Source organism: Pagrus pagrus (assembly GCF_965226575.1).
Source record: "Pagrus pagrus genome assembly, chromosome: 3".
Lineage (NCBI taxonomy): Eukaryota > Metazoa > Chordata > Actinopteri > Spariformes > Sparidae > Pagrus > Pagrus pagrus.
Window position 1 is genome coordinate 20,204,644 of NC_140187.1, and position 24,866 is coordinate 20,229,509.

At 42.3% G+C, this 24,866-nt stretch overlaps 4 protein-coding genes across 7 annotated transcripts in view; 2 read left to right on the forward strand and 2 right to left on the reverse strand.

Annotated features, from left to right (window-relative positions):
- LOC311253565 (sorting nexin-5) lies at window positions 1-15,446 on the reverse strand. Of its 4 annotated transcripts, none has more exons than XM_084347623.1 (15): window positions 15,357-15,446; window positions 6,094-6,281; window positions 5,830-5,940; window positions 5,639-5,746; window positions 4,941-5,001; window positions 4,679-4,803; window positions 2,614-2,697; window positions 2,452-2,526; window positions 2,321-2,351; window positions 2,119-2,206; window positions 1,984-2,023; window positions 1,799-1,885; window positions 1,596-1,685; window positions 616-681; window positions 1-518 (listed from the first exon to the last, which is right to left on the reverse strand). In XM_084347623.1, the coding sequence occupies exons 2-15, from the start codon at window positions 6,097-6,099 to the stop codon at window positions 381-383; spliced, it is 1,110 nt and encodes a 369-aa protein (XP_084203749.1). In that variant the 5' UTR covers window positions 6,100-6,281; window positions 15,357-15,446; the 3' UTR covers window positions 1-380. The 4 variants fall into 4 exon arrangements, with proteins under 4 accessions (XP_084203749.1, XP_084203752.1, XP_084203751.1 ...); XM_084347626.1 differs by lacking the exon at window positions 15,357-15,446 and adding an exon at window positions 14,847-14,928; XM_084347625.1 differs by lacking the exon at window positions 15,357-15,446 and adding an exon at window positions 14,763-14,830.
- Window positions 6,556-8,799, reverse strand: LOC311253587 (dnaJ homolog subfamily B member 9-like). The gene is made up of 3 exons (XM_084347653.1): window positions 8,595-8,799; window positions 8,167-8,425; window positions 6,556-6,940 (listed from the first exon to the last, which is right to left on the reverse strand). Exons 1-3 carry the CDS (start codon window positions 8,712-8,714, stop codon window positions 6,642-6,644), a joined length of 678 nt encoding a protein of 225 aa, XP_084203779.1. The 5' UTR covers window positions 8,715-8,799; the 3' UTR covers window positions 6,556-6,641.
- On the forward strand, window positions 8,857-13,263 carry zc3h10 (zinc finger CCCH-type containing 10). The gene is made up of 3 exons (XM_084347584.1): window positions 8,857-9,054; window positions 9,527-10,737; window positions 12,137-13,263. Exons 2-3 carry the CDS (start codon window positions 9,589-9,591, stop codon window positions 12,647-12,649), a joined length of 1,662 nt encoding a protein of 553 aa, XP_084203710.1. The 5' UTR covers window positions 8,857-9,054; window positions 9,527-9,588; the 3' UTR covers window positions 12,650-13,263.
- The window catches only part of esyt1b (extended synaptotagmin-like protein 1b), a gene marked incomplete at its 5' end in the record, with an annotated part of 18,686 nt that continues 8,972 nt past the window's right edge, over window positions 15,153-24,866 (forward strand). The window contains 27 exons of the mRNA XM_084347572.1: window positions 15,153-15,524; window positions 16,686-16,727; window positions 17,735-17,869; window positions 17,977-18,050; window positions 18,151-18,223; window positions 18,372-18,461; window positions 18,627-18,682; window positions 18,882-19,002; window positions 19,097-19,273; window positions 19,480-19,562; window positions 19,786-19,834; window positions 19,929-20,018; window positions 20,140-20,235; window positions 20,758-20,829; window positions 20,919-21,005; window positions 21,108-21,257; window positions 21,479-21,592; window positions 21,699-21,875; window positions 21,967-22,052; window positions 22,141-22,189; window positions 22,743-22,832; window positions 22,917-23,012; window positions 23,118-23,189; window positions 23,691-23,777; window positions 23,893-24,039; window positions 24,443-24,549; window positions 24,626-24,803. Of these exons, the coding sequence (XP_084203698.1) occupies window positions 15,153-15,524; window positions 16,686-16,727; window positions 17,735-17,869; window positions 17,977-18,050; window positions 18,151-18,223; window positions 18,372-18,461; window positions 18,627-18,682; window positions 18,882-19,002; window positions 19,097-19,273; window positions 19,480-19,562; window positions 19,786-19,834; window positions 19,929-20,018; window positions 20,140-20,235; window positions 20,758-20,829; window positions 20,919-21,005; window positions 21,108-21,257; window positions 21,479-21,592; window positions 21,699-21,875; window positions 21,967-22,052; window positions 22,141-22,189; window positions 22,743-22,832; window positions 22,917-23,012; window positions 23,118-23,189; window positions 23,691-23,777; window positions 23,893-24,039; window positions 24,443-24,549; window positions 24,626-24,803 (2,970 nt within the window). The remainder of the gene's footprint in view (window positions 15,525-16,685; window positions 16,728-17,734; window positions 17,870-17,976; window positions 18,051-18,150; window positions 18,224-18,371; window positions 18,462-18,626; window positions 18,683-18,881; window positions 19,003-19,096; window positions 19,274-19,479; window positions 19,563-19,785; window positions 19,835-19,928; window positions 20,019-20,139; window positions 20,236-20,757; window positions 20,830-20,918; window positions 21,006-21,107; window positions 21,258-21,478; window positions 21,593-21,698; window positions 21,876-21,966; window positions 22,053-22,140; window positions 22,190-22,742; window positions 22,833-22,916; window positions 23,013-23,117; window positions 23,190-23,690; window positions 23,778-23,892; window positions 24,040-24,442; window positions 24,550-24,625; window positions 24,804-24,866) is intronic.

A 24,866-nucleotide genomic window follows, 5' to 3' on the forward strand; every position in this document is an offset into this window, starting at 1 on the left:
TACTTTGGGAATCAATTCATCACACTTTATTCCGTGTGACCCCGGCTGATGTAGTAGCTAGAGAGCAGTACAATACACTCTCAGCACAAATGTATTAGTGGAGTATAGAACACATAGACGCTCACACACAAACACTACAAGTCCACTGCAAAGAAATCAAAATGGTGTGTGTGTGTGTGTGTGTGTGTGTGTGTGTGTGTGTGTGCACAAATTATAGGTCGGCTGTTTGATTTCCCTTTTACTAACATTTCTTTATTTACACTGTATGTGATCGAATCCAGCAAAGTGTCAGACCACAGCACCACAGGGTGAAGGACATGTTTGGGTTACACCACGCTATGTTTAGACATACTGAGGACGCTTCATTAAGTGTGAGGTCACTAGGCCATCCCTCTGAAGGCTTGCAGGTGCTGGTTGAACTGGTCAGCGTTCTCTTTGGCCGTGAGAAGCTGCTTTTCACACCACTGAACCAGAGCCTGCTGCAGCATCTCCACGCGTACGCCTTTGAAGCGTGAAATCTGGGAGAAACACGTCACATGCACATTAATACATACAGTCAACAAACAGGGTGTTACACACTCGGTACACTTGAGAAGGGTGAGCCGTGTGCTTTACCTCCTGTTTAGCCACTCCACAAATGTGACCAAACTCTGTCTCTGCTGCTTTCTTCACCTCCTCCATCTGATGAATATGAAGAGCAAGTCATCATCATTATATACTTGGTCTTCATCAGAGTGAATGTAAAGATTATATTTGCATCTGATGTCTTCTCATCTTTACCGTCTACTACTGAATCATCTCAGCAGAACGCTACTGACACCTGCTGGTCACAAGAAGGCATGTACATCTGATATAGCAGCGTACATGCTGAAAAGAAGTCATGTATTTTAAAAAAGTAATGCTTAACCAACTGTAGAAAGTAATGTGTTACATTGAGATTAGGATATAAACCTGTCGTGATAAGGAGGGCATACAAAAGCCCTTTCTTTTATACTGTTTCATGGGGCAAGGCCGACAGAAAAGAAAGAAAAGAAAAATGTTGTGTGAAGTAACAGCCTCAAAATAAAACTACATCATTATATAAAACAATATAAAAGAGACCGGCTTTTTCCAGTGCCCGCTAGTATAAATATGAATTGCTTAGACATAATATATAAATAAATAAAATGAGAATGGCCTCCCTAACACAATTAGATGATAAGACTTAAGGGAGACATATTATGCTCATCTGTTTTAGCTCCTGTCTCTTTAAGGTCCATCCTCCCAAACACCCACTCTGCTCTGATTGGCCAGCTCACACACGCCTGCGCCAGTACCGCTTCATTTTCATACGTGCCAAACTGGCAGCCAGGCATAAATCACACAAATGTCTGAGTCTGTGACCTCGTGTGATGTCATGAAGTCACACAATTAAAGGCAAGATGACGGACGAGGTGTTTCAAGAGAGTGGGAGAGAGGAGCTTCTGTTGGTGCGGACTTTGACCTTTCAAACTTTCAAGATCTTTTACTTGTACAAGAACATATATAAATGCTCATCAAACCATGGCTTTATAGGAGACTAGCCCCCCTTATATACATTGGTCACAGATACTCACAGCTGCCTTCTTGACAGGTTTGGCCTTCTCTGCGTTCCTACTGGCAGTCTCTAACTCCACTAGTTTACAGGTTCTCCTGAAGAGCATTTCCTGCATTGGACATAATGTTACACAGGAAAACATTTCAGTGTCACATGTCATATATCAATAAAAGGCCAGGATTCAAGGTAGACGGAGAGACAAGACACATTACTTTGACACACCTTTTCTGCCTCCTGGTAGCGGGACTCCAGGTCCAGGCCCAGCCCAAGAGTGTTCACGTTGTTCTCAGCCACACTTGTTATATTTTTCTGCCCACACAAAAAGCACATTATGTGCAGCTCATTGACAAAGCAATGGTGTCTTGTATTGTTTATGTATTTCTGTTAAATAGAGACAAACAATTTACCTTCATAGACTCAAAGACTTCTGATAATTTCACACAAGACCTGAAAGAGGAAAGTGTACTTTTTTGTTGCGTGCAATGTTCTGAGTTGTTCACTTTAAATACACGTGCACAGGACCAGAACTATTATTGACTCACTTAGTGAAAGCCTGTTTGTCAGGATCCTCCCCTGGTTCCACACACAGATGTAGAGCAGCCGAGAAGTGCCCACAGGCCACTGCTATTTCTACAAACAAATAGAAAACACGTTCAATACATCCGAGACAAATACAATGTGCTGTGGAGCTAGTAGACTCCACATCCTCTAAAACTTTTAAACAAAAAGCAGCAGTTTTCTTACTTTGCTCAGTTAGCACCACGTCTAGGAATCTCTGTGGGACAAACAAAAAGTTAGAAGTCACACATTCAAAAATCAAACAGGACTGTGTGTCTGCATGTGTGAGGAGAAAGGGAAAAAACAAAATGTATCACCTCGGCTGCAGTCTTGGTGTAGCCAGTTAGAACGAGGTTATGATCACGTTCAGTTTGAAAGAACTCATCCACATCCTGCGGGCACAGAAATGATGGCATTAAAACCTAACAGACAGTTGTAAAGGCTGTAAACGTCTGTCTGTATGGGTCCCAGTGGTGTACCTTATGGCCTTCTTTCCTCATCCCTTCCACAGCTTGGCTCAGGCGGTTGAAAATGTTTTTCCTCGCTCTCTGTCTGCCCGGAGGCTACGCACAAAGACACAAATAAGCTTTCAAAGTTAATACTGTTTAAACACAGCGTACAAAATCTTCCCAGCAGGACACACACGTTTTTGGAACGTCTGAAGGAGTTTGTTGGCTCATGCCACCACAAAATCTGCTAATGCTCGTTATGCAGCACTGCTGACTTAATGAAAATGTGTCTGAGCTTACTGTATAAAGGAGAGAAACAACCTGACACACTCTGACTTTGATACAGTGTAAAGGTAGAATTACTGAGTGTGTGTAACTGCATACATACATACAAACCTATGTTTGTAATACATTTGTAAAATAATGCATTGCTTTGTATAGAGATACTTTAATATGTATGATTAACTCTATTTTATTACTCTATGCTGTTTCTCATCAACACTTTTTATAACTGATATCATCTACGTGTAACGTGCAGCTACTGAATAACACACTGCCTTGTTAAAGGCTAGTGACACATTAACATTTATAATATCCCTCTCAAACAAAGGTTTTATGGAAACAGATGTTCCTACGACTGTCATTAGTGATATTTCTATTATTATTATTATTATTATTATTATTATTATTATTATTATTATTATAGTTGTTTATATCATTGTTATAATGAAGTTAACAAAGAAATAAGGTTAAAGAAAAAAGATTGGATTGGATTACAGATATTTTCAGTTAAAAAAAAGCAGGTTACTAATAGGATTAAATAAAAAATAAAATAAAAAAGAATGACATACTAGTCTGTAACTATGCACATCCGCACACATGACAACAATTCACTTACTCTGGTCTCAGGTGAAACTGAATACAGTTACTGAGGTTAAATAAAAGCCATCTTATTGATATTTATTAGCTCTTGTTTTTGTTTGAACATGTTTGGTATTGAAGTAATCCAAAAGTAACAGAAAGTCCAAAGAAAGTGCCAAACACATGCTCATGAAGGAAAGTTGGTTCTCTGTAAATTATAGTATGATATGTAAGAGTATGACCTGGATGTGCTGGGAATGAAAAGTGTCGTGAGAAAACGTCTGATCTAGCACTGTATACATAACACTGACTTGACTCGGCCTTCCTCACCCACTTGATGTTATTTGCAGGCTGAGAGTTTGTAGACTTGTTGATTTTGTTTTCACTTCCCTGTTTGTTCCCTGAAAATTTCAACGCAATAATTTGTGATATTTCTGTCATTGTTCTGGTTAGTTTTAATTTGTAGTTATATCCTCTTGTGTCTTGCTGTCACTGTGTTCCCAGAGCTCTGTTTCCCTCCTGTGTTCCTGTGCACCTCCTCAGCCTGACCCCCCACACACTCCTGTCTCACATCGGTCTGTTAGCGCTGCCTTGGCCCCGCACCTGCACCTCATCCCCTCGTTAGTTTAGTTTGTCTTTAAGCCTGTGTTGTTCCCTCAGTCTTTGTTGTATTGTCTGTTTCCGTCCACGTGTCTCTTGTGTTCCCTTTGGTGCTGAATTGTTCCTCTTGGTTTTCTGGTTTGTCCTCAGCTTTGTGTTTCTCTTTGTGTCTACTAACTACACACAACCGTTCATTATAGCTGTGTCCCGGTTCAGGAAGAGTTTCAAGTCCACATTCCATCTCCGTTAACAGGCCCATACAAAAGGCTCCTCCAAACACAGCCATGCATTTGCTGTTTGACACAACTGCTGTGTCATGTTTGTCACTTGCCAAATGTTATGTTTGGCAACCGGCAGATGTTTACTATGCTGCTACGGCGAATGCTCTGCAGACGTCTCATTTCAGTGGATGCCTTCCATAAGTGTCAAAGGCACTATATTTGTCACATGAATCTCTTCATTTTCACCTCTGAAACAGTGTCAGTGAAAGTTTAACCTTTTATTGTCTGTGTCTCTCGTAAAAAATAGCATCACGTTGCTCCCTTTAGTAATATAAAGTTCGTTTTACTGGGGCTAATCATAAAAAAACAGGATTTAAAACACAAGGAAAAACATGTTTGTTGTGTCCACTTACGTCTGAGCTCGTCAGGAAAATCTCCACAGCTTTGTTTTTGCTGAGAATGCTGTGTGTAGCAATCTGCCGGAGGAAGATTTCCAGGGCTTTACAGTACGGCTGCCACTCTTCTAAGGCAAGGAAGCCTGCGAGAAAACCAGCAAGGTTTTCACCGTAACACTTCACATCACGTGCACACGAAACAGACTGTGAAATTGTAAATATATTTGCTTAATTTTACTTAAAAATCTTTTTTATAGAGTTGGTGTCCTGATATACTCACCAAGCTGTTTCACAACCTTGGCAGATGCATTCACCTGAGCCTTTGCGGGAAGAGGAGGAAACTTGGAGAAAACAAAAAAGACATTCGATCTTTATTATTGCCCTTACTGTTTTTTTTTTTAAAGTAAGATACCTTTCATTGTTTTCCAAAAACAAAACACCTTCCATCAGGTGCTTGGCTCACGTGAAGCACCTTAATAAGGTTAATACTTTATGAGCTACATAGTGCTTGGATTTATAGTATGTACAAATTATGCCCTGGATGAGCCATTACACAGCATCTGCTTGTGTAATACATCACAAACGCACACACATACAAAAAATACTTCCTCATAGTTTTCCACATCTTTAGGAAAAACAGCCAATCAGATCACAAAACTCCCACTTATTTTTCTACAGAAACAGGGCAGCTGGCTGAACGTCAACACTAGAATCAGCTTCCTGATTACAACGGAAAGGAGGAAGGACCTTTAAAGAAGCAACATGCCCTCCGTAACTTGTGCGGCAGTAGCACCAGTGGTTAGGTCTGTGTATGTAAGTAAAAGACTTAGTTTATCTTAGCTCAAATTCTGAACACACCCCTGAATTGGTGAAGCTACAGTTGACAGACAAAAAAAGATAACATACAGCAGCACATGATGACTGAGCAAACAGTACTGATCTGCTTCAACTGTTACTGTAAGAAACAAAAGTACTGACTATGACTCCCTGAATCCCGGGCACATCCTCCTGAGAGAACAGGTGCTGCTGCAGCCATTCAAAATCATCATAGGTCCGGTCCACATGGTACTCCCCCGTCCCAGACAGCTGACACAGACGAGAGACAATAATATCACACTACAAACAAATGGCAGCAGCAAATCACACGTAAATTAATCATTTTTTTTTACCTTTTGAGAAACAATTAGGAAGGTGAGTGTGTCCCCGTCTTTCAGCACCTCTGTAACCTTGATGTTTTGACCGTGGACACTCAGATTAGATGTCACTTCTTTTACCTCTTCCTGGAATAAAACATGTGGCTGTCAGTATTTGTCAATAGCCGAGTAGAAAAACTGAACTTAGCACACACTGCATTTGGATGTCTGCCTGGAGTAAAAAGACAAAAAGTCACATGATCAGAGGTTGTCATAAAGAACATTTTCCAGCACACTCACCATCATTGTCGAGCTTGCGGGTGAATGTTTCTTTAATCAGCTTTGTAGCGTGCTTAAATCTCCCTCTATCTCGATAAAAAATGCATAGAGCTGTAAAAGATCTTCTGTCTTATGTTGGCTTTAGTGCGCTCTCGCTGTAACTGCTGAGCAGGCACAGGATATCCTCTGGGTCAAAGTGCACACTGGTCCTATGAGAAATGGAGTAAAACAGTGCCAAATCTAAAGTGCTGGCTCAGGGAAAACGATGAGCAACTGGTGTGTTAGTCAGTAACTCAGGACCTTCGACACACCCACACAGGAAAAGTGGCATAACGGTCCGATCATTTCCCCCAGCTGTCAACCCCACAAACCTGTAAACAAACACTGAACTCATGAGTTATCCCATAAAAGAGGCAGAATACACACAGCTACCAAAGAGTCTCAGTTTCTACGTGCTGCATATAAGACGCAGACACTGAGATGTCAATTTCAAATGTACACTTTATTGTCAACAGAAAGACAGTACATTCAAACACAACAGTCATACAGTACACTTAAAAAAAACATATCTAGTAGTGATCTTCATCCTCATCCCAGTGAGGGAAGCTGAAGTCGGACTCATAAAACGCGTAATTTCCATGTAAACCGTCGGCCTCCTCTCCATCCTGATGAAAGCTCCAGTGGAAGTGGAGCTTCTCCTCAGCAAAAGGACCATCGTCAAAGCCGTGGAAGAGGTCTGCAAAACTGAAGTCGAAGCCTGTGTCATATTGATCCTCAGGTTGGTCAGAAGCGCCATCTTTTAGGAAGGCCTCATGGCCCACACTGTCATACTGCCTCCTCCTCTCCTTGTTGGAGAGCACCTTGTAGGCTAGAAGAGGAGAAAACAGGGTTATAAATAAGGCTACAAAGTATGTGGAACACAATCATGTGATGCAATTATTCGGACAGATATTGCGATATGATTCAGGATTAAATTAGGATTAGATCTGCATTACAGTTTTCATTTTCACTGAAAAAACTATTAGAAATCAAGATGATGTGACATTTGTTTGGGTCTGTACCAAACAGACAAGTTATCTTAGTTAACTTGTTGTGTCACACATTTGACTTTTCTCAAATAACTGCAATGTCTTGTGATTTGGATATTGCACTTAGCCATACTGCAATGTTTATAGTCTGATCTGTTCTGAACAACACTAGCTAGTACACTCATGTGCAAGTTCATTAGGTACACTTAGCTAAAGGTAACACAGTATGATACAATAGCCCTGCAGTAAATCCTAACTTCATGAAGTTTACAATGTTTACTTTTAGCTGAAACTGTTCTGGAGAGGTGTTGCTTCAACTTAAGATCAAAACTGTGGTGCTGTTATAATTGTATTGAGTTACTGTATACTGTGTTTTTTATATATAGGGCCTCCCCCATCCCATTTATGTCTATGATAGCAATACAGTTAAATTGGTGGTTTTCACTTAACAACACAAAAACTGAACCTTTGAACCTTCAGAAGGGTAGGATTCATTGCAGGGCTGTTGTATTAGATCGCATCATACTTAAAGGAGCACTTTGTTGTTTCAAGATATTCAAAGTCAGAATTTTGATATTTACAATATAAATGAGTAAATATACAGTGATGTAATAACACAAACAGAGAAATATGTATTTTTGCCATAACAAAATAAACAAGCTGTTCTCAGAGGAAAATAAGGTCCCCAGAACACTGTTTGAAGCTGGAAAGGTGGCAGGGTCCGCCACATATACACAAAGTAAAAAAGTATGAAACTGTGTTGTCCATTAAGCTCAGTCTGTTTTCTCAAAATTGTCGGTCATGAAAGCAAAGAGTTTGTTTGGTTTGTTTAGGCATGAGACAAACAGATGATAGAGATCTTTCTCTTCTCATTAACATTTCTTCCCTAAAACTACGTAGTGCACCTTTAAGTGGGTCTAACAAAAGGCATGCAGTTGTATTTATGAAGCCCGCCTATTAACAGAACCCTTATAAAGCATCTGTTTGAAAGTGATGACATCCATTGCACTTGTTTAACTTTAGATTACACTGTAACAAGTATCAGTTTGTTGCAGGCCTGTTTTACCTTCAACAATCTCTCTGAAAGCCTTCTCTGCATCGGCGCTCTTGTTCTTATCAGGGTGGTATTTTATGGCCAGTGTGCGGAAGCTCTTCTTTATCTGGCTGTCAGTTGCAGTTGGCTCCACACTGAGAGTTTCATAGTAACTTCTGCTCGTCTCGGAGGCAGCAGGCAGGGCTGCAGACAGCAGCAGCAGCAGCAGCGGCGGCAGGACGGCGGCTACTTGCATCCAGTGAAAAGCACCTTGCGCTGCCATGCTGTGCGCCTGTGCTCAGATGAGGAACTCAAGTGTTACACAAATAAGTTATCTGGAAGAACCGCTAAATTGCGGTTTGACGGCTCATCATCATATGCAAACAAAGCTATCTTGTCTACACGTCAGCAGAGACGGCACCCAGCAAGACAAGCCGAGGCTCAGGGAAGAGTTTACTTACCACCTGGTAGCTCGGAGGCTCAAGATGTGACGCCCATTTCATCCGAGTTACACACAAAGCGGTGGTGAAAGTACATAAAATAAATACAACCTCACCGTCGTTCGGCGATATGATCGCCATCGTGCTCTATTAAACGTGTAAACCGTTTAAAATTAGTTTTATATTTGAAAAAACAAAGTAAATGCACATTTCGGTGCAGTTCACAGTAACGGCCACTTGATGGCAGAAGAGCGCGGAGAGGAAACGGAGAGGAAGAGGGTCGTCTTCTTCGTCGGTAATGAAAGATGCACCAAGATATGTGGTAAACAGCACCGGGGCCTTGAGGGATTGCCAAAACTAACACACGCCTGATTGCTGTTGTTAGCAGAGATATCTCGGTGGCTTCGGTGAATCGGAGCGAGGCTTTTCTGCGTGGGACTAACCCGGCTGCCCTCTGGATCCTGCTCATAGTTTCAATTTGGTGAGACAACATTAGCATTTAGCCAGTTAGCCAGATAATGTTCGCTAGCTTGTATCAACCTGACGATGCTCAGCACCATTTTAGACTCACTTATTCATATGTATGGCACGTCAGAGTGTGCTTCATTTAACCTTTGCATTCAATTCAGCTTGGCACGATGAGAACCCAGTTGTTATTTTGTGTTAATTTACAAAAAATAACACAACTACTGCTCAGCAACCTAGCGTCAACAGCAACAACAACAAAGCTACTTCATGTTTACCAGGTGTTGTCACGTGTTGATATTTCAGCCCTTGTCTTATCCAGCTAAACCCAAAAGTCCTATCTTCGTAACTTTTATATTCGTATTATTACTTTTAAAGCTAATCTTTCAACTGGGGTTTATATTTTATCTTGCAGATATTTGCATGGAAGTGCGCAGTACTGCAAAGTAAAAGCTATTCATGACGTCTGTGTATGTGAATGTCTGCAGGTCACGTCAGCCCCCCCTCATACACATGAGTGCCGTTTTCTCCTCGCGCTGGGCCGAGCGCCATGCCTGACCGGGACAGTTCCTATCTGTCAGGTGGTGGTGGGAGTGCTGGTGGTCTGGGTGAGGAAGGAGGACTTGGTTCTGGCTTGACAGGGGGCTCTGCAGAGGGCAGAGGAGGTCCAGGAGGAAGTGTTGGAGGCAACGTCTCTGGTTCAGGGAGCATGGGGGGCGGTGGGGCACTAGGAAATGGCAACAGTTGTGGGAACGGAGGAGGTGGGGGGCAAGGTGCAGGACTGGCGTTGGACGGTGTCTGCAGGGACTTCATACGCAATGTGTGCAAGAGGGGGAAGCGCTGCCGCTTCAGACACCCAGACTTCAACGAGGTGCCAGACTTGGGAGTGCAAAAGAATGAATTCATCTTCTGTCACGACCACCAGAATAAAGAGTGCATGCGCTCCAACTGCCGCTTTGTCCACGGCTCTAAAGACGATGAAGACTATTACAAGAAAACAGGAGAGCTACCCCTCAGACTAAGAGGGAAAGTTGCAGCACGGCTGGGCCTGTCCCCCATGGATCTCCCCCACAGCCGCGGGGAGGTCCCGATCTGCAGAGACTTCCTGAAGGGAGAGTGCCAGAGGGGCAATAAATGTAAATTCCGCCATGTCAAAAAAGACTATGAATATGAGCCCTCAAGGGTTGGGGTGGGTGGTGTCGTGGGGCCAGGTGCCAGTGGAATGGTCAATCCTGGGGGAGGGATAGGCAGTGGAGGAGGAGGTGCCTGTGGAGGAATGCAAGGACTTGTGGGAGTTGGAGGTGGAAGTAATATGATGGGGATGGGTTGCCCAAGCTTGGGTGGGTGCAGAGATCCAGGTATCTCAGGAGTTGGGGGAGTTGGTGGCGGTGGGATGAGCGGTTGCCTGTCAATAAGTTCTGCAGGGCAGCGCCGTTATGACAGGAGCTCATGCTCAGTGTACGACCCTCTGCTGGAAAGTGGGCTGTTTGATGCTGGTTCTCTGGAGGCCTCTGTGGACCACACTGCTCTACAGTTTAAGAGAAGACGGTTGGAGGGTCTGCGCCTGGCAGATGGGACTGGGGGTGGGCACTATGAACTGGGAATCCAAGCCACGCTGCAACCACGCCCTCTGGAGTACAGGTTCCTGGAGGAGGAAAACTCCCTGCTGAGGAAGAGAGTGGAAGAGTTGAAGAAGCAGGTTAGAATGAGAGCGGGTGGGGGGCGTTAGCTTTTTGATTTCTCTGAAATCGTTGTTGTTAAAGTCATGACAAATATTTGAGTTTTATAAACTCAGTAAGGGTAGTACTTATTTTTGGCTGTATTAGATTGAATTGAGTCGCACGAGGGAGATTATAAGTCGGTTTATAAACGATTTGAGACATTTTGCAGTAAACAACTGATGTTCCAACTTTTTTAATGAGGGTTTTTTCTGTTTGTCTTTGTGTTATCTGACAGTAAAGTCAGATAGGGCATGACCTTTGGACATTTTTCACTGTTTTCTGCCATTTTAACAGAATAATGAATTACTAAAGTAAAAGATATGCTGAATAATCTATAATAAAAGTAATCCTTAGTTGCAGTTAGTAGTACAGTGAAGTGCGTTAGCAATCTGAGGAGTTAAGCTCTCAGTCTTTTTTGACCATATAAATTGAACAAAATTCATATACATTGAAGAATTGATGGAAGATTTACCATTAGTTTGTAACCAGATCATGAATGAAAATGTGTCTTTACAGACAACAAATATTTAACATCATTGGAAAACTTGTAACTTCGTTTAGTTATTGCCTCGTGTTAGATCCTGTATTTAAAAGACTTCTATCAATATCGGAGTGATGGCACCTTCTTAAACTGTGTCTTTAATTCTGGTGGCGGCGCTGCTTTTTCGTTGACATGTGGTTTAAAAATGACTTGTTAAGAGGAGAGTGTTGAAGCCACTTATTCAGTGACACAATATAAACCTTAAATAGGGACCGATCAGGGGTTAAGAAGGGTTCATTTACAGACATGGTTTGAAGTGGTACTAGAAGAGTTAAGACAAAGAATGTAGCATGAGAGATTAATGTTGCAACAAATGTACTCTGGAGTGTGTGACTTGATCAGGAACAACCACTTGTTCACTTTATTTTGCACTGGCTTTTTTAAATTCTGAGCAGTAATGACCCTTAACAAGAAAAGATATATCAGACCTGTTTTAAATCCAAGAATAAAACGTACTTGGAAGGGTTTAGCCTTCAGTCATATGACTGAAACTCCAATTAATCTATTTGTGAACATTTAAAAAAGGCAGAGGCATTCTGTAACATCATAAGACACAGCTGAGGGGGAGGTTAGGGGCTAAAGTCTGCTTGATGATTCTTCACAAACCTGTTGATTCAACAGCTGCAAGAGCTGTGATGGTGGTAGCTGGTGGAAATACTAAATGTAAAGAAATGATGCCTGTCAATGAACAATTTTCTGTTTAACATCAAGTAGCCAAAATATCTTTAAGATTGTTTCAGAACTTTGCTTTTGATAAATGATGTAGAGTTTCTGGGCCTTTTTTACAACCCACTGCAGAGACCTTTTGTCTAATGTGTGTCTTGTGTGATTCTCAGGTTTCAAATCTCATCGCGACCAATGAGGTCCTTCTGGAGCAGAACGCCCAGTTCCGAAGCCAGGCCAAGGTGATGACGCTGTCCTCCACTCCTGCACCCACTGAGCAGAGTCTGGCTCCCCCTGTGGGTGCAGTAAGCTCCTACAATCATGGCATCGCCCAGACTCACACCACCCTGAGCAGCGCTGGGCTGCAGCCTCGGCCTGTCACCCAGCAAGACCTGGTAGCTCCTACCGGAGCCCCTGCGGCACCCCCGACTAACGCTGCCCCACCTACAGCCCCTCCACCCCACCTCAACCCTGAGATCACCCCCCTCTCAGCCGCCCTTGCACAAACCATTGCCCAGGGGATGGCACCACCTGTTTCTATGGCTCCGGTGGCTGTGTCTGTGGCACCAGTGGCAGTGTCCATGACGCAGCCTCTGCCTGGCATCACCATGAGTCACGCCACCACACCAATGGTGTCGTACCCCATTGCAAGTCAAAGCATGAGGATCACCACTCTGCCTCACTAACTGATGAAGAGCAGGACTGTAGTACCTTCAAGTCAGACTGTAGCATCATTAAAAGGGATTTTTAACATAGTCTTTGTTTATGTTACGTTATGTGAGAATAACTGATGACAGATCTTTGACTGCCTATGTCTGTCTATTACAGCGAGGTAACGCTGTAACAACAAGCTTCTCCACCAGAGGGCAGGATAAGGACTTCTCTGTTCAGAACCCAATGTGGGGAGGTTTGTAGGCGAGTCAAAAATTAATTAAATAAATTTACTCCAACAAAATACAATAATGTTAAGCTTCTGGTACAACGGTTTAATTTTTCCTGTCCAGCAACGTTGCTGTCACTTGTAGCAACATCACAAATGCATCTCTCCTGACTGACCTGTGAACGGCCTTTGTACCAAAGGCTATCTTTCAAACATAGGCACCAAAAACTGCAACACACTGCAAATATGTAAGCTCATCCACGGTGTTGGAACCATTTCTGCAAGACTGCGGTGCCGTTCTCGTGGGGACATGAAGACTTTGGAAGCAGTTTGTGTATATATTTTTGTGGGTTGCTCTGGTGTAAATTATCTTTGGTACTTTGCACATTTAAAAAAAGAATAACACACATTCAACAATGAGACTTGTGTTGTCGGTCACTTTTTATACGGCTGCCTTCTGTTTACTTTTACATACACTTTTGACACAGGTAAGATAAGTCATGAGAGAAAGAGAGAGACATGCTAATGCTCATGTTGACATCTTATTGCTTGAGTTGTTTGGGTGGAGCCACATTGTGTAAACTTGCATGTAATACCCTCTGGTTCTTCAGTAGCCTCATATCCGTGTGGCTGTTTAAACAAGAGTGATATTTGGTGTTTGTGTGTGTGTGTGTGTGTGTGTGTACTAAAAGCACAGGGAGGCATGGGCCGGGCTTCACACGAGATTTAGGGATAGAGTAGACTGCCCAGTCTGCTGTTTTTAAACAAACTGGAGCAGCAGAAAGAGTTGAACACTAGTGACACACAGCGGTGTCTTTATGACTGTATCACCATATTTTCACTGCAAAGGTGCACTATGTAGTTTTTGGAGAAGAAATTGTAATCAGAAGAGAAAGATCTTTATTGACTAGTTTTCTATGCCTTACAAACTAATTAAACTCTCTTCACTTCCATGACTGAATAAACAAACTTTGTTTATATTTGGCAGACCCTGCCACCTTTCTAGCTTCAAACAGTGTTCTGGGAAGTTATTTTCCTCTGAGAACAGCTTGTTTATTCAGTCATCAAAAAAAAATAAACATTTCTTAGTTTGTATTATTACCTCATTAATGTTGTAAATAATACAATTCTGAGTTTGAATTTCTTCTCCAAAACCGTATAGTGCAAGTTTAAAATGTACTTTTGGATCATTGTAACATTGAAATCATTGTTAAAGTCATGACAAATATTTTAATTTTATAAACTCAGCAAGGCTATATTTATTTTTGACTGTATTAGATTGAATTATATTGTGAAATGCACTTTCTATACTTTGTATGAACGAATTATAATGGTCCTTTCACATAATAGTAGTTATGTGAACGTATCATTATTTTATATAATATAGAATTAATCTTTGGTCATTTTAGTTGAATTTTAATGCATCTCTCTGTCAAATCAGAGGTTAAGGTAAGTTTCTTTGGGTTTGTACGGGGGGGAGATTTTAACAAAAACAAATCATTTTCATCCAACACAAGACAGTTCTCATAAAGTCACCACAGTTACTGAAAACTAAAACTCTTCATTTCTATGACTGAATAAACAAACTTTGTTTATATGTGGCGGACCCTGCCACCTTTCTAGCGTCAAACAGTGTTCAGGGGACCTTTTTCCTCAGAGAACAGCCTGTTTATTCAGTCACGGAACAAATAAACATTTCTAAGTTTGTATTATTACCTCATTAATATTGGAAATATTACAGTTCTGAGTTTGAATTTCTTCTCCAAAACTACATAGTGCCCCTTTAAAATTCAGCTGTTATATGCTTACAGTCGCCTTTAAACAGACAATAAAAGTGACATTTGAGAAATACACGCAGAGCCGTGGAAGATCTGTGTTTTCGACAACGTAATGCTGCAGTAATTACAGTAACTGCTTACAAATATGATGACAGTCGTGTCGCAGCAGCGAAACAGTCAAAGATGCGTTTTTTTGCTGCGGTCAGTGGGCGTGTTTTCACCCACATAACGGGACTCGGTGAGGAGCAGAAGTTGCCGTCAGCCACTTCTTCCAGACCTCTGCCTGTCCACCAAAACTGCTCCAACTCCGCTGCAGCAACAAGGGTTAAGTCCCCGTAGAGAAGATGCGACACGGACTCCACGGACCACCGGAGAACTAGCTAGGTAACGAGCAACGGTAACGTAACGTCTGTTCCAATGTTAGCTAGCTGAAATGACACATTAGAGTAACCGTTTGCTCATTTCAAACTTTTTAAACCCAAGATTTCAACCAAACAGTAACGTTTCCGTTGGTTTTGAGAAGACACCACTATGGAAAGCGACAAAAAATCCGAGCCGAGCGAGCTCAAGGGCGCCGAGTGTCCGAGCACTGGCGACGCCGAGAAGAAGGCACTGAGCACGGTGGAGGCAGACACAGAAGCTCCCCAGCCCAAGGGGATAAGTGCCGTCGCGGTGCTTTGGACGTTTGGGAAATGTCTGGGAGCGTTGCTGCCCGTCTACCTGGCCGGTTATTACCGTGTCAGCACCAGTCTGTTGGTGTGCGGGATGATGGTCTACACCGGATGGAAACATGCCCGAGAAGCCAAGGAGGCACGTCTGAGGTCGGCCATCCAGTTTCTCAACAACGAGGAGGAGTACACATCCAAGAGAGTGTCCAAAATCAAACGAGAGCTTCCTGCATGGGTGAGAAATGATCCTACCACGGTCAGCGTGTGTCTCCTACCAGCATAATCCTCTCACCAGCTCTCACCTATCGTCCCTGAACCCCCATTGACCTAAAATAACCTCAGGAGACGTTTCTTACAGCAAACCCTAAAATCATAATATCACTAGCATTCACGTTTGTTTCCAGTAAACCAGCACAGTCATAGCCTATTTATAGCTAACATGGCACCACCAGTCATTTTATAATGTGGATTTCTTCTTTGAACTCTTGTAAATGTATGTAGGCTGGTAAAACTTTTTATATTAGTTCTCTATCTGAAAGGATTTATGGGAATGTTTCCATAATTCACTTCCTCTTATGCAACAAGAATCAGGCACTACTCCCGACCTCAGTGTCCTTTTTTCCTCTTTTGTAGTTACTTCTTTTCCAAACATGCGTGCAACCAGGTGTGCTGAAGTCCCTTCCTGTTTCATGCAGATTGTTCCCACATTATTTCTGCTAAGGCAGTTGCCAAATTTGCTGTGTGCGTGTTTGAATGTCAAGCCCAAACTTGTTCGAAAGCATAATGAGGAAATTCAGTGTGGATTGCAGCAACTACACCAGCAACACCTAAACCCTCTAGTCCTATGTGCAGTTTCAACTAAAGGTGGCTAGAAAATGTGTAATAAGTATAATAGTTTTTATAATAGTTTTGATTTGCCGTACATGCTGAGAGTAAAAGCACCCAAAATGGAAATGCTGAAACCCACATGGGGCTGTTTTGACTCAGAACGTCTAGCCACACCCTGTTCCTGTGGATACTTTTTTTTTCAGCTAGTGATTTCAGTAATTGCTTTCATAACCACATGGCATGCACACTCCACATTAAAGTATTGGAAAATGGCATTACTATGGTTCCGTCCAGTGCTGCTGTAAAGTTTGCATAACAAATCCCAAGAAATGTTAATCGAGAGGACATTTCAAGCACTCACTTTGTAAAAGTATTAACACATGTGACCCTAATGCAAAGGTATAGCATGTAATAGCCGAATGATCAATTCAGAGATAGCAATTTTAATGACATCAACAGTGCTTTTGATGACATTCCCAGACCTGAATCATTTCCGTATCCTGTTTTGTGTTTACCAGGCGCCGTGCACAGTTAAAGCATGTGCCCTCATTGTTTTTCTTTCTTTCAGGTCAACTTTCCAGATGTTGAGAAGGTTGAGTGGCTGAATAAGGTAAAATGTTAGTTGTTTGCTTTTTCACTTCACCTTTCCACCATGTGACTTTCAACAAAAGATGTTAGTGTTTCCTCCTTTATTAAGCCGACAGCAAACACACACGTCTGTCTGTTCAGTCGCCCAGCTGTTGTGCTGATTGACACTAAGGACAGTCTGCTACGTTAGTAGCTGGTGCTAGCTGATAGATGGTAGCACTGCTGCTGTTGCTGCCATGCTCCAGAAAAAGCCACACCCCCATTAGTGTAGCCACTTTGTCTGTACTGCAGAGAGCAGGCGCAGTGCCAGGCAACCCACTCAACATTTCCATCTCATTGCTGGCGAGCTCACAGGAAGAAGGAGGAGCTGCCCATTCCCCCCAAACTAAATAAAACTGCAGCCATTGTCCACCCGCCCCCTTCGCTCTTTTTGCCAAGAGAAACTAGAGCCAATAATATAAGCATGCAGAAATAAAAGTATTCATGCTAACAAGACCACGAGATCTAAGTGCCAGGGAGCCAGACAAAGCAGATATTTCAGATTGGTAACTGGAGGGGGAGGTCAGCAGATTCCCTCGTTGTTCATCGTTCACAGGAGCAGGCTGCCGATGACTCACTCTTCACTTATGCCAGACTGTAAACCAACTGTGGGTTTTTCTTTTTTACAAGCACACAAGCAAACAGTGCCTCTGCTTTTGACTCTTTCCCTTTAGGAATAAAGACTTCATATGTTAATGTAGCAGCATTACTATTTTGTAAAAAGGACACATGTAGAGCACAGGAATCAACATGCTACAGTATATATAAGCAGCCAAAGTCGATGACTAACAGCTGAGGCTACAGCTGTCTCTGTCATTCTTCAGATATTGCTTATGGAAGCCAAGGCATTTGACAGATAGTTTGGTGCTATGTGACTTAAAAGACAAGTTTACTTAAAGAAGTAGTCTCTGGTTGCAGGGATGTATGTTGTTTATTATGCGTCTGACTAATAAAAGCAGCTTATAACCATGTTGTTGCTGGCCTGTCTAGGTGCTGCAGCAGGTGTGGCCCTTTGTTGGCCAGTACCTCGAGAAGCTGCTTGTGGAAACCATTGCTCCATCTATCAGAGCCTCAAGCACCCACCTCCAGACCCTCAGCTTCACAAAAGTGGACATGGGAACCAAGGTGAGGCCATTGATAGCTTAGCTACAATATGACACTGCTGCAAGGATTCACACAAGTGATGCATGTCGTTTATATTGTGAAAACAAATGTGCTTCTGTTTGCTCCAGGCCATGAAGGTCGTAGGGATCAAGGCACACACAGAGAACGACAAAGGACAAGTCCTGCTAGATCTGTATATTAGGTGAATGTTTATCCATTGCTCTTTGAGTCACCGTCACCTCTGTGTTACAGCCTCTAAAAGGCACTTTTGTAGGTAACATTCATGCATCATGTATCCACAGCTATGTTGGAAATGTAGAGATCAACGTCGAGGTGAAGAGATACTTCTGCAAAGCTGGAGTCAAAGGAATACAGGTCTGTCTTCTTTTTGAAGTGTTATCTGTCTGGGATTAAAGAGTGATATGGCATTGATACACAGATGTTGCCTTTCTAAACAATCTGCCATTCTGTAAGCATTTATCCATTGTTTTCACAAACATCCTTTCTGTACTTCTGTCTTTAGCTACACGGGATGATGCGGGTGATTCTGGAGCCTCTGATTGGAGATGTGCCCATAGTGGGTGCAGTCAGCATGTTTTTCATCCAGAGGCCTGTACGTCCATCTAAGTTCACCTCTACTTGTCCCCTCATCCCCCATTCGTGCGACTATCATGTTTCTTATTATAGCCTTGTTTGCTTTCATGCTATTGATTTCTCATGAGTCAATCCTGACTGATTTGCTACATACAACGCATTCCTTTGTCTTATCACTTCCCAGAGACTAGACATCAATTGGACTGGACTGACTAATTTGTTGGACATCCCTGGACTGAAGTGAGTCATGCTGAAATAACCTCTTGTTGATTTACACATTAGTATTAGCCACAAACTTAAAATAAACATAACCTCAAAATATTTTATTAAAGTGTGGGTTTTATACATTTTTATACATTTTAATATACAGTGAATAGTAAAGGACACAGGTAACACAGCAGTACATTCTAATTAAAATGCCATTTTTCCTTTGTCTCAGTGTCATGTCTGACAGCATGATTATGGATGCCATCGCCTCCTTCTTGGTGCTGCCCAACCGCCTGGTTGTCCCCCTGGTTCAGGGGCTGCATGTGGCCCAGCTACGCTCTCCTTTGCCCAGGGTAAAGCCTGAATATGGATACAGATAGAGGGTGACATAATTTCACATAGACAACAATAGTATATTACATCTTTGTCCCACTTTTTCTTTCTCAGGGAGTGGTACGCATCCACCTACTGGAGGCACAGAATCTTGCAGCCAAGGACAACTACGTGAAAGGGGTCATGGCTGGCTTGTCTGACCCTTATGTCATATTGAGAGTTGGCCCTCAGACCTTCACCTCCAAGCACATTGACAACACAGACTCTCCCAAGTGGGAAGAGGTGTATGAGGTACGAAGAAGCGTTTTATGGTGCAGGTGGTACAGGTGTTGGCATCTCTATCATGTGTCATTTCACTTTGTTCTGTATCTGAGAGATTGGACTGTTTACACCGCTGTGAATGTTCATTTTCATTCATGGTCACATGAGGCCACAGCCAGCTTCCATACCAATCCCGCTGTCAGTCTTCATGTCCTTGTGTGTGTCCGGTACATCAGGTCATAGTCCATGAAGTGCCTGGTCAAGAGTTGGAGGTGGAGGTTTATGACAAAGACACAGACCAGGATGATTTCCTGGGCAGGTACATATGCATAGTTCATGTCTCTTGTGTGCCTATGTTGAATCTTGCATTGTCACCTTTCATCTGTCAACTTTCATGGCCAGTCTGAAAAAGTACTCTATCTTTTTAAAGCATATTAACTCTTACTCTTAAAGTTTTTCAGAATGTGTTTTCAGTGCTATGATCCTTTTATTTCCTTCAATACATTTGCTCTTTTTATTTATTTCTGTTTTCCTCCATATAGGACCAAATTGGATTTGGGCATTGTGAAGAAATCCATCGTTGTCAATGATGTAAGTATTAAGTTGTTATCAACACAGTTGCACTTCGTATAAGCAATGTTTTGATCTTTGGCATGTAAATGTATGTCTGTGGCTGTTTCCACAGTGGTTCACTTTGAAAGACACTCAGTCAGGACGGGTTCATTTCAGACTGGAGTGGTTGTCCTTGCTGCCCAGCACTGATCGACTAGAGGAGGTTTGAGTTTCCACTGATACATTACTCCTGCATTATTCAAGAATCTAATTGATTTGTGTATGGCATTCATCTTTGTGTCAAACAGTACATTAAAAGAAACCTTTTTGCAATTCTCCCCCAGGTCCTGAAGAGGAATGAAAGCGTCACAAATAAGTCTGGGGATCCACCTTCCTCAGCCATCTTGGTTGTATATCTGGACAAGGCTGAGGCACTTCCTGTGAGTCAAATATCTCTACGCTCTGTGCCCATGTTCGTGCTCAGCTCAGTGCTGCTTCCTGCGTGTGTGGTTAAGCTGAGGCAGAGCTGTAACAGCCACCTGTCTGACATTCCTCAAACTTGTTGCCTTGGCCTCTAGCCCTGTGCACGCCATTGCAGTGTGAATGAGTGTGGCTAACTTTAACCAAAGCTGTTAAACACACATTTCCTCCTGTTGTCATTTTTTCTGTCATTATCATACACAAAAGGGAATAGTGGTGACAAAATCTTTGGAATGGCATTTAGTTTTGTGGTTTCTTTCAATGCAGATTTGTACTTCCTGATTGTGCGATGTGGTATGGTACTTCCTTTCAGCTATTTGCCCTGTTGCTATGGTTGCCTAATACACACTATTATTCACTGCAGCCTCGTGTTGTCAGAATGGTAGATAAGTCTATTTTTTGCTCTGCTCTTGGTTACAGAATGCCATTGTTCACATGCCTTACTGTGTAGTCATATTTGTCTGTAACTGTGTGTCTTTTAGATGAAGAAGGGAAATAAAGAGCCCAATCCGATGGTGCAGTTGTCTGTGCAGGACATCACTAGAGAGAGCAAGGTATATCTACTTTGAAAGTCCATTACAATACTGTAGCTTGTGCTTCATTTATTTCCATTTATATGCATCTGATTTTCTCTCACTTTAAGACTTGTTACACGACTGTTAATCCAGAGTGGGAAGAAGCATTCACCTTCTTCATCCAGGATCCTCGCAAACAGGACATAGACATTCAGGTAGCAGCTCAAAAGATTAGCAACACTGCACTAAACTTGGTATTTTGAAAGCTGAACATGTTGTGGTCTTATTTTGGCTTTACTTCATGTTGAATGGACCAGGTGAAGGATGCTGACCGTGTGCAGACTTTGGGCAGTCTGACCATCCCTCTGTCCCGTCTGCTGTCCAACTCTAATCTTTCTCTGGACCAGTGGTTCCAGTTGGAGAACTCTGGAGATGCCAGTCGCATCTATATCAACACAGTTCTCAGGGTAATGGCAGACCCATTCACTGATCTTGCACTGCATAGACTGCTCAATAACTTAAACATACACTGGAAAAGTAAAAAAAAGAACAATGTGGGACATTATTTGGAATACTTTAACAGAATAACACTTTTTTTCTAGTGTATAATTGTGTCTCAACTGAACTTCTGGTATTTTAGTCACCTTTTTCCTTCTGTCCGTCTCTTCTCTTTTCTATGATAAAATAGGTCCTGTGGTTAGATGAGGAACGTATTCCATCTGATGTGTCATCTAATCTGGAGGCTGGACTGTCCAAACAGCTGCCCCAGCACTCATCCCCTCATCCTAGCTTCGCCACAGAGGTAATGGTGGAAAAGTACAATCATGACTCGGACTTACAACTGTGTTTTTGTTTTAAAGGGAAATTGCACATACTTTTTTGAATGTGTATGTGATTTTTTTTTTCAGGGGCTGCTTAGAATTCACCTGATGGAAGGGCAGAATCTTGTGCCCAAAGATAACCTGATGGGGGGCATGGTAAAAGGCAAGAGTGACCCCTATGTCAAGATCAACATTGGGGGGGAAACATTCACAAGTCAGGTTATCAAGAGTAATCTTAACCCCACATGGAATGAAATGTATGAGGTAAATAGCATAAGGTTATTTATAAAAATGTTACAGTTATTGTTGGTGAGAAAGAGTCCTTTGACATTTTGTGACTTTGTTTACCCCTCAGGTGATTCTTACCCAGCTACCTGGCCAGGAGCTGCATGTGGAGGTGTTTGATAAAGACATGGACATGAAGGATGATTTCATGGGCAGGTATAGTAGCTATATATTATTCAGTTATCAAATGAGATGAATGGATTCATTAAAGATATATACTAATTTCACTTATCCCAACATGTAGGCTGAAGATCAGTCTGAAGGACATCATCGATTCTCAGTACACTGATCAGGTGGGATCTTCCTTGCCAAACTCATAGCTACATATTTGACTTCAGAATAGGTCAAAATAAGAAACAAAGTCAAGCCTTTAAGTAAAAGCCAGCCATACCTTAGGTATAACTCAAGTGGGAGAAAAGGTCTCCAATGCACTTTGATAAGACACTTAACTCTCAGGCAATACATCTGTAACATATGTTTTGATATATAATGATCACTCACTAGTTATGATTCTTGTGTATTGCTTCAGCAAATCCTAGATTAAATATTATTTATTTTATGTAAGAAGACAGACTTGTCATCCTTGACATGACATGTTTTCATCATTGTTTTTTAAATTCTGCTTGCCTTGTGGGACCATATATACTTGACAAGGCCTTACTACAGTTTAAGAGAATCATTTGGTGTGTTAGAAAAATATCAGCAGCAAAAACTGTTGATGGTTTAACACCATCACAGAATGACTGTTATTGAGAGAGCTCTTTGTGTACCCTAACCCTGGTATATGCCTTGTTGGGACCATACCCAGTACTTCCTGCGTTAAAACGTCTCATCTTATATCCTCAGTGGTACACTCTCAGCGATGTGAAGTCTGGCCGAGTTCACCTGGTACTGGAATGGGTTCCAACAGCCTCCGAGTCAGACAGATTGGATCAGGTCAGTATTCGTAGATAATTCAAGGATTAAAGGACCCCTGCTCTTTAATTTGATCAACACTCACCCGTTCTTCTGTGTCTTCAGGCTCTTCAGTTCTATTCCAGACAGTCCTACCAAAACAAAGCGGTGCCCTCAGCAGGCCTACTGTTTGTCTACATTGAGCAAGCAGATAGCTTGCCTGTGAGTCATTTATTACTGATGTTAATAATGATGTGAGGAGATGCCCGTTATTGATTATGATACATGTGCTTTTATTTTTATTCTTACCTGTTTGTCTCTCTACAGGTTAAGAAGAGTGGCAAGGAGCCAAAAGTGGGAGCAGAGATTACTCTTGGAGAGATGTCCCGCAAAACTACAGTAAGACCACAAACTTAATTCAGTATGTAATTGATAGTTTTATTATAAGATTGACACAGTAGCCCTTTTCACACAGAGACCCCACATCATCTCTGCAGCGAAGGCTCGCCAATTCTCTGCATTTGTTTGTTCACACAGAACCACTGAAGCCGCACCAGTGTGTCAATTCTTACAGCACATAGACCCAAAAGAGGCGTGATGGTACACATCATGACGTTGAGATCTGTGTGGTTTTTTCAAAGTGTTTCCCCGGTGTCCACCTGTTAATCTAAACATGTACCCGCTGACTGTTCACACAAATGCCGGCTAGCCTCTGCTGCGACTCTGAGACTACCTCTGGAGTCGTATCAGAGCCGCAGCAGGACTGTCCCCCCTCTCCGCATCTGAAACTTTCACACAGAGGATGATGCGGAGATCGGCGCATGATTCCCGTACCCAAAGGGCAGTGTGAATGGGGCTAGTGTCTGTTAGTAACATTGACTGACTCTGACATCTCTGAAGGTGTGTGATCGGACCACATCACCCCAGTGGAATGAGGCATTCTGCTTCCTGGTTCAAGACCCCAGAGAAGATATTCTTGTTGTTAAGGTACGTTAGCATCAGTGCATAAGAATGTATAGAAAGGTGAAACAGATGTTATTCATGCAAGTGCAAACAGTGTGATCTCTGATATATAAACACTCCTATGATTGTGTTTCTCCAGCTCTCCCACACCTGGACCCTGCCCATTGGTTCACTGGTTGTTCCTATCAGAGAGCTACTGTCTGAACAGGAGCTGGTCCTGGACCAGTGGTTCCATCTGGATGGAGCCTCACCTGAGAGTCAGGTTCTTCTGAGGACTGAACTCAAGGTGGGAGAACTCTCACTCATTTTCTCCATTTGTCTCATTCTAAATACTTTGTGTCTGTCCTTTAAGTGTCCTTTTCTTTGTTCCTTTATCTCTTTTACTACATGGATGCATTTCTCTTTCTCTGATTGTGTTTAACTGTAATATCACTGTACTATCACTACATTCCATTTAATCTGTATAACCACGTGTAAGATGTTTTTACATGTCTTTCTAATCTGTTGTCTCAGTCTCTGTATCTTGCACTCAGTTTCCCTCGTCTTTCCTTTTGTTTAATTCAGAGGCATTCGAGGCAGATCTTTAAAGTTAATTTTTAACTTTTTCTACTGATATTGATATTTACAATCAGCACAGCTACAAAGTTGATGAACAAAGTCAAATAATGGTAACTTCAACTCAACTGCAGACGCTGATTTCAAGCAAATGTCCGGGTGCCACTGCTAAGGCTAAGGTCACTTCAGTGTCAGACCCTTCTCCTAGTCCGCGAAAACAGGAGACAGACGCAGTGCTGAGGTGAGATAGTTAATTAAAAAAACCTGTCTTTATTTTCATTTGTCCATTGTCTTATTGCTACTCTTTGTGGTTTTAGGTCAAGTTCAGTGGATGCCCCCCCTGTGGAGACTATCACCTCTTCAGTAACCTTACCTGAAGATGTTGACATAAAGGAAACAGCAGCTAAAGTGATTGAAGAGAAAGTGGAAGAATCGCCAAGCCCAGCCGTGGCACAACCTCCTCACACTTCCCCGGACCTCAGCTTTGCCAGTGAGGTAACATCACAAAATAGTGGCCTACTGTAGAAGATCACAATCACATTTAATCACATTTAATAA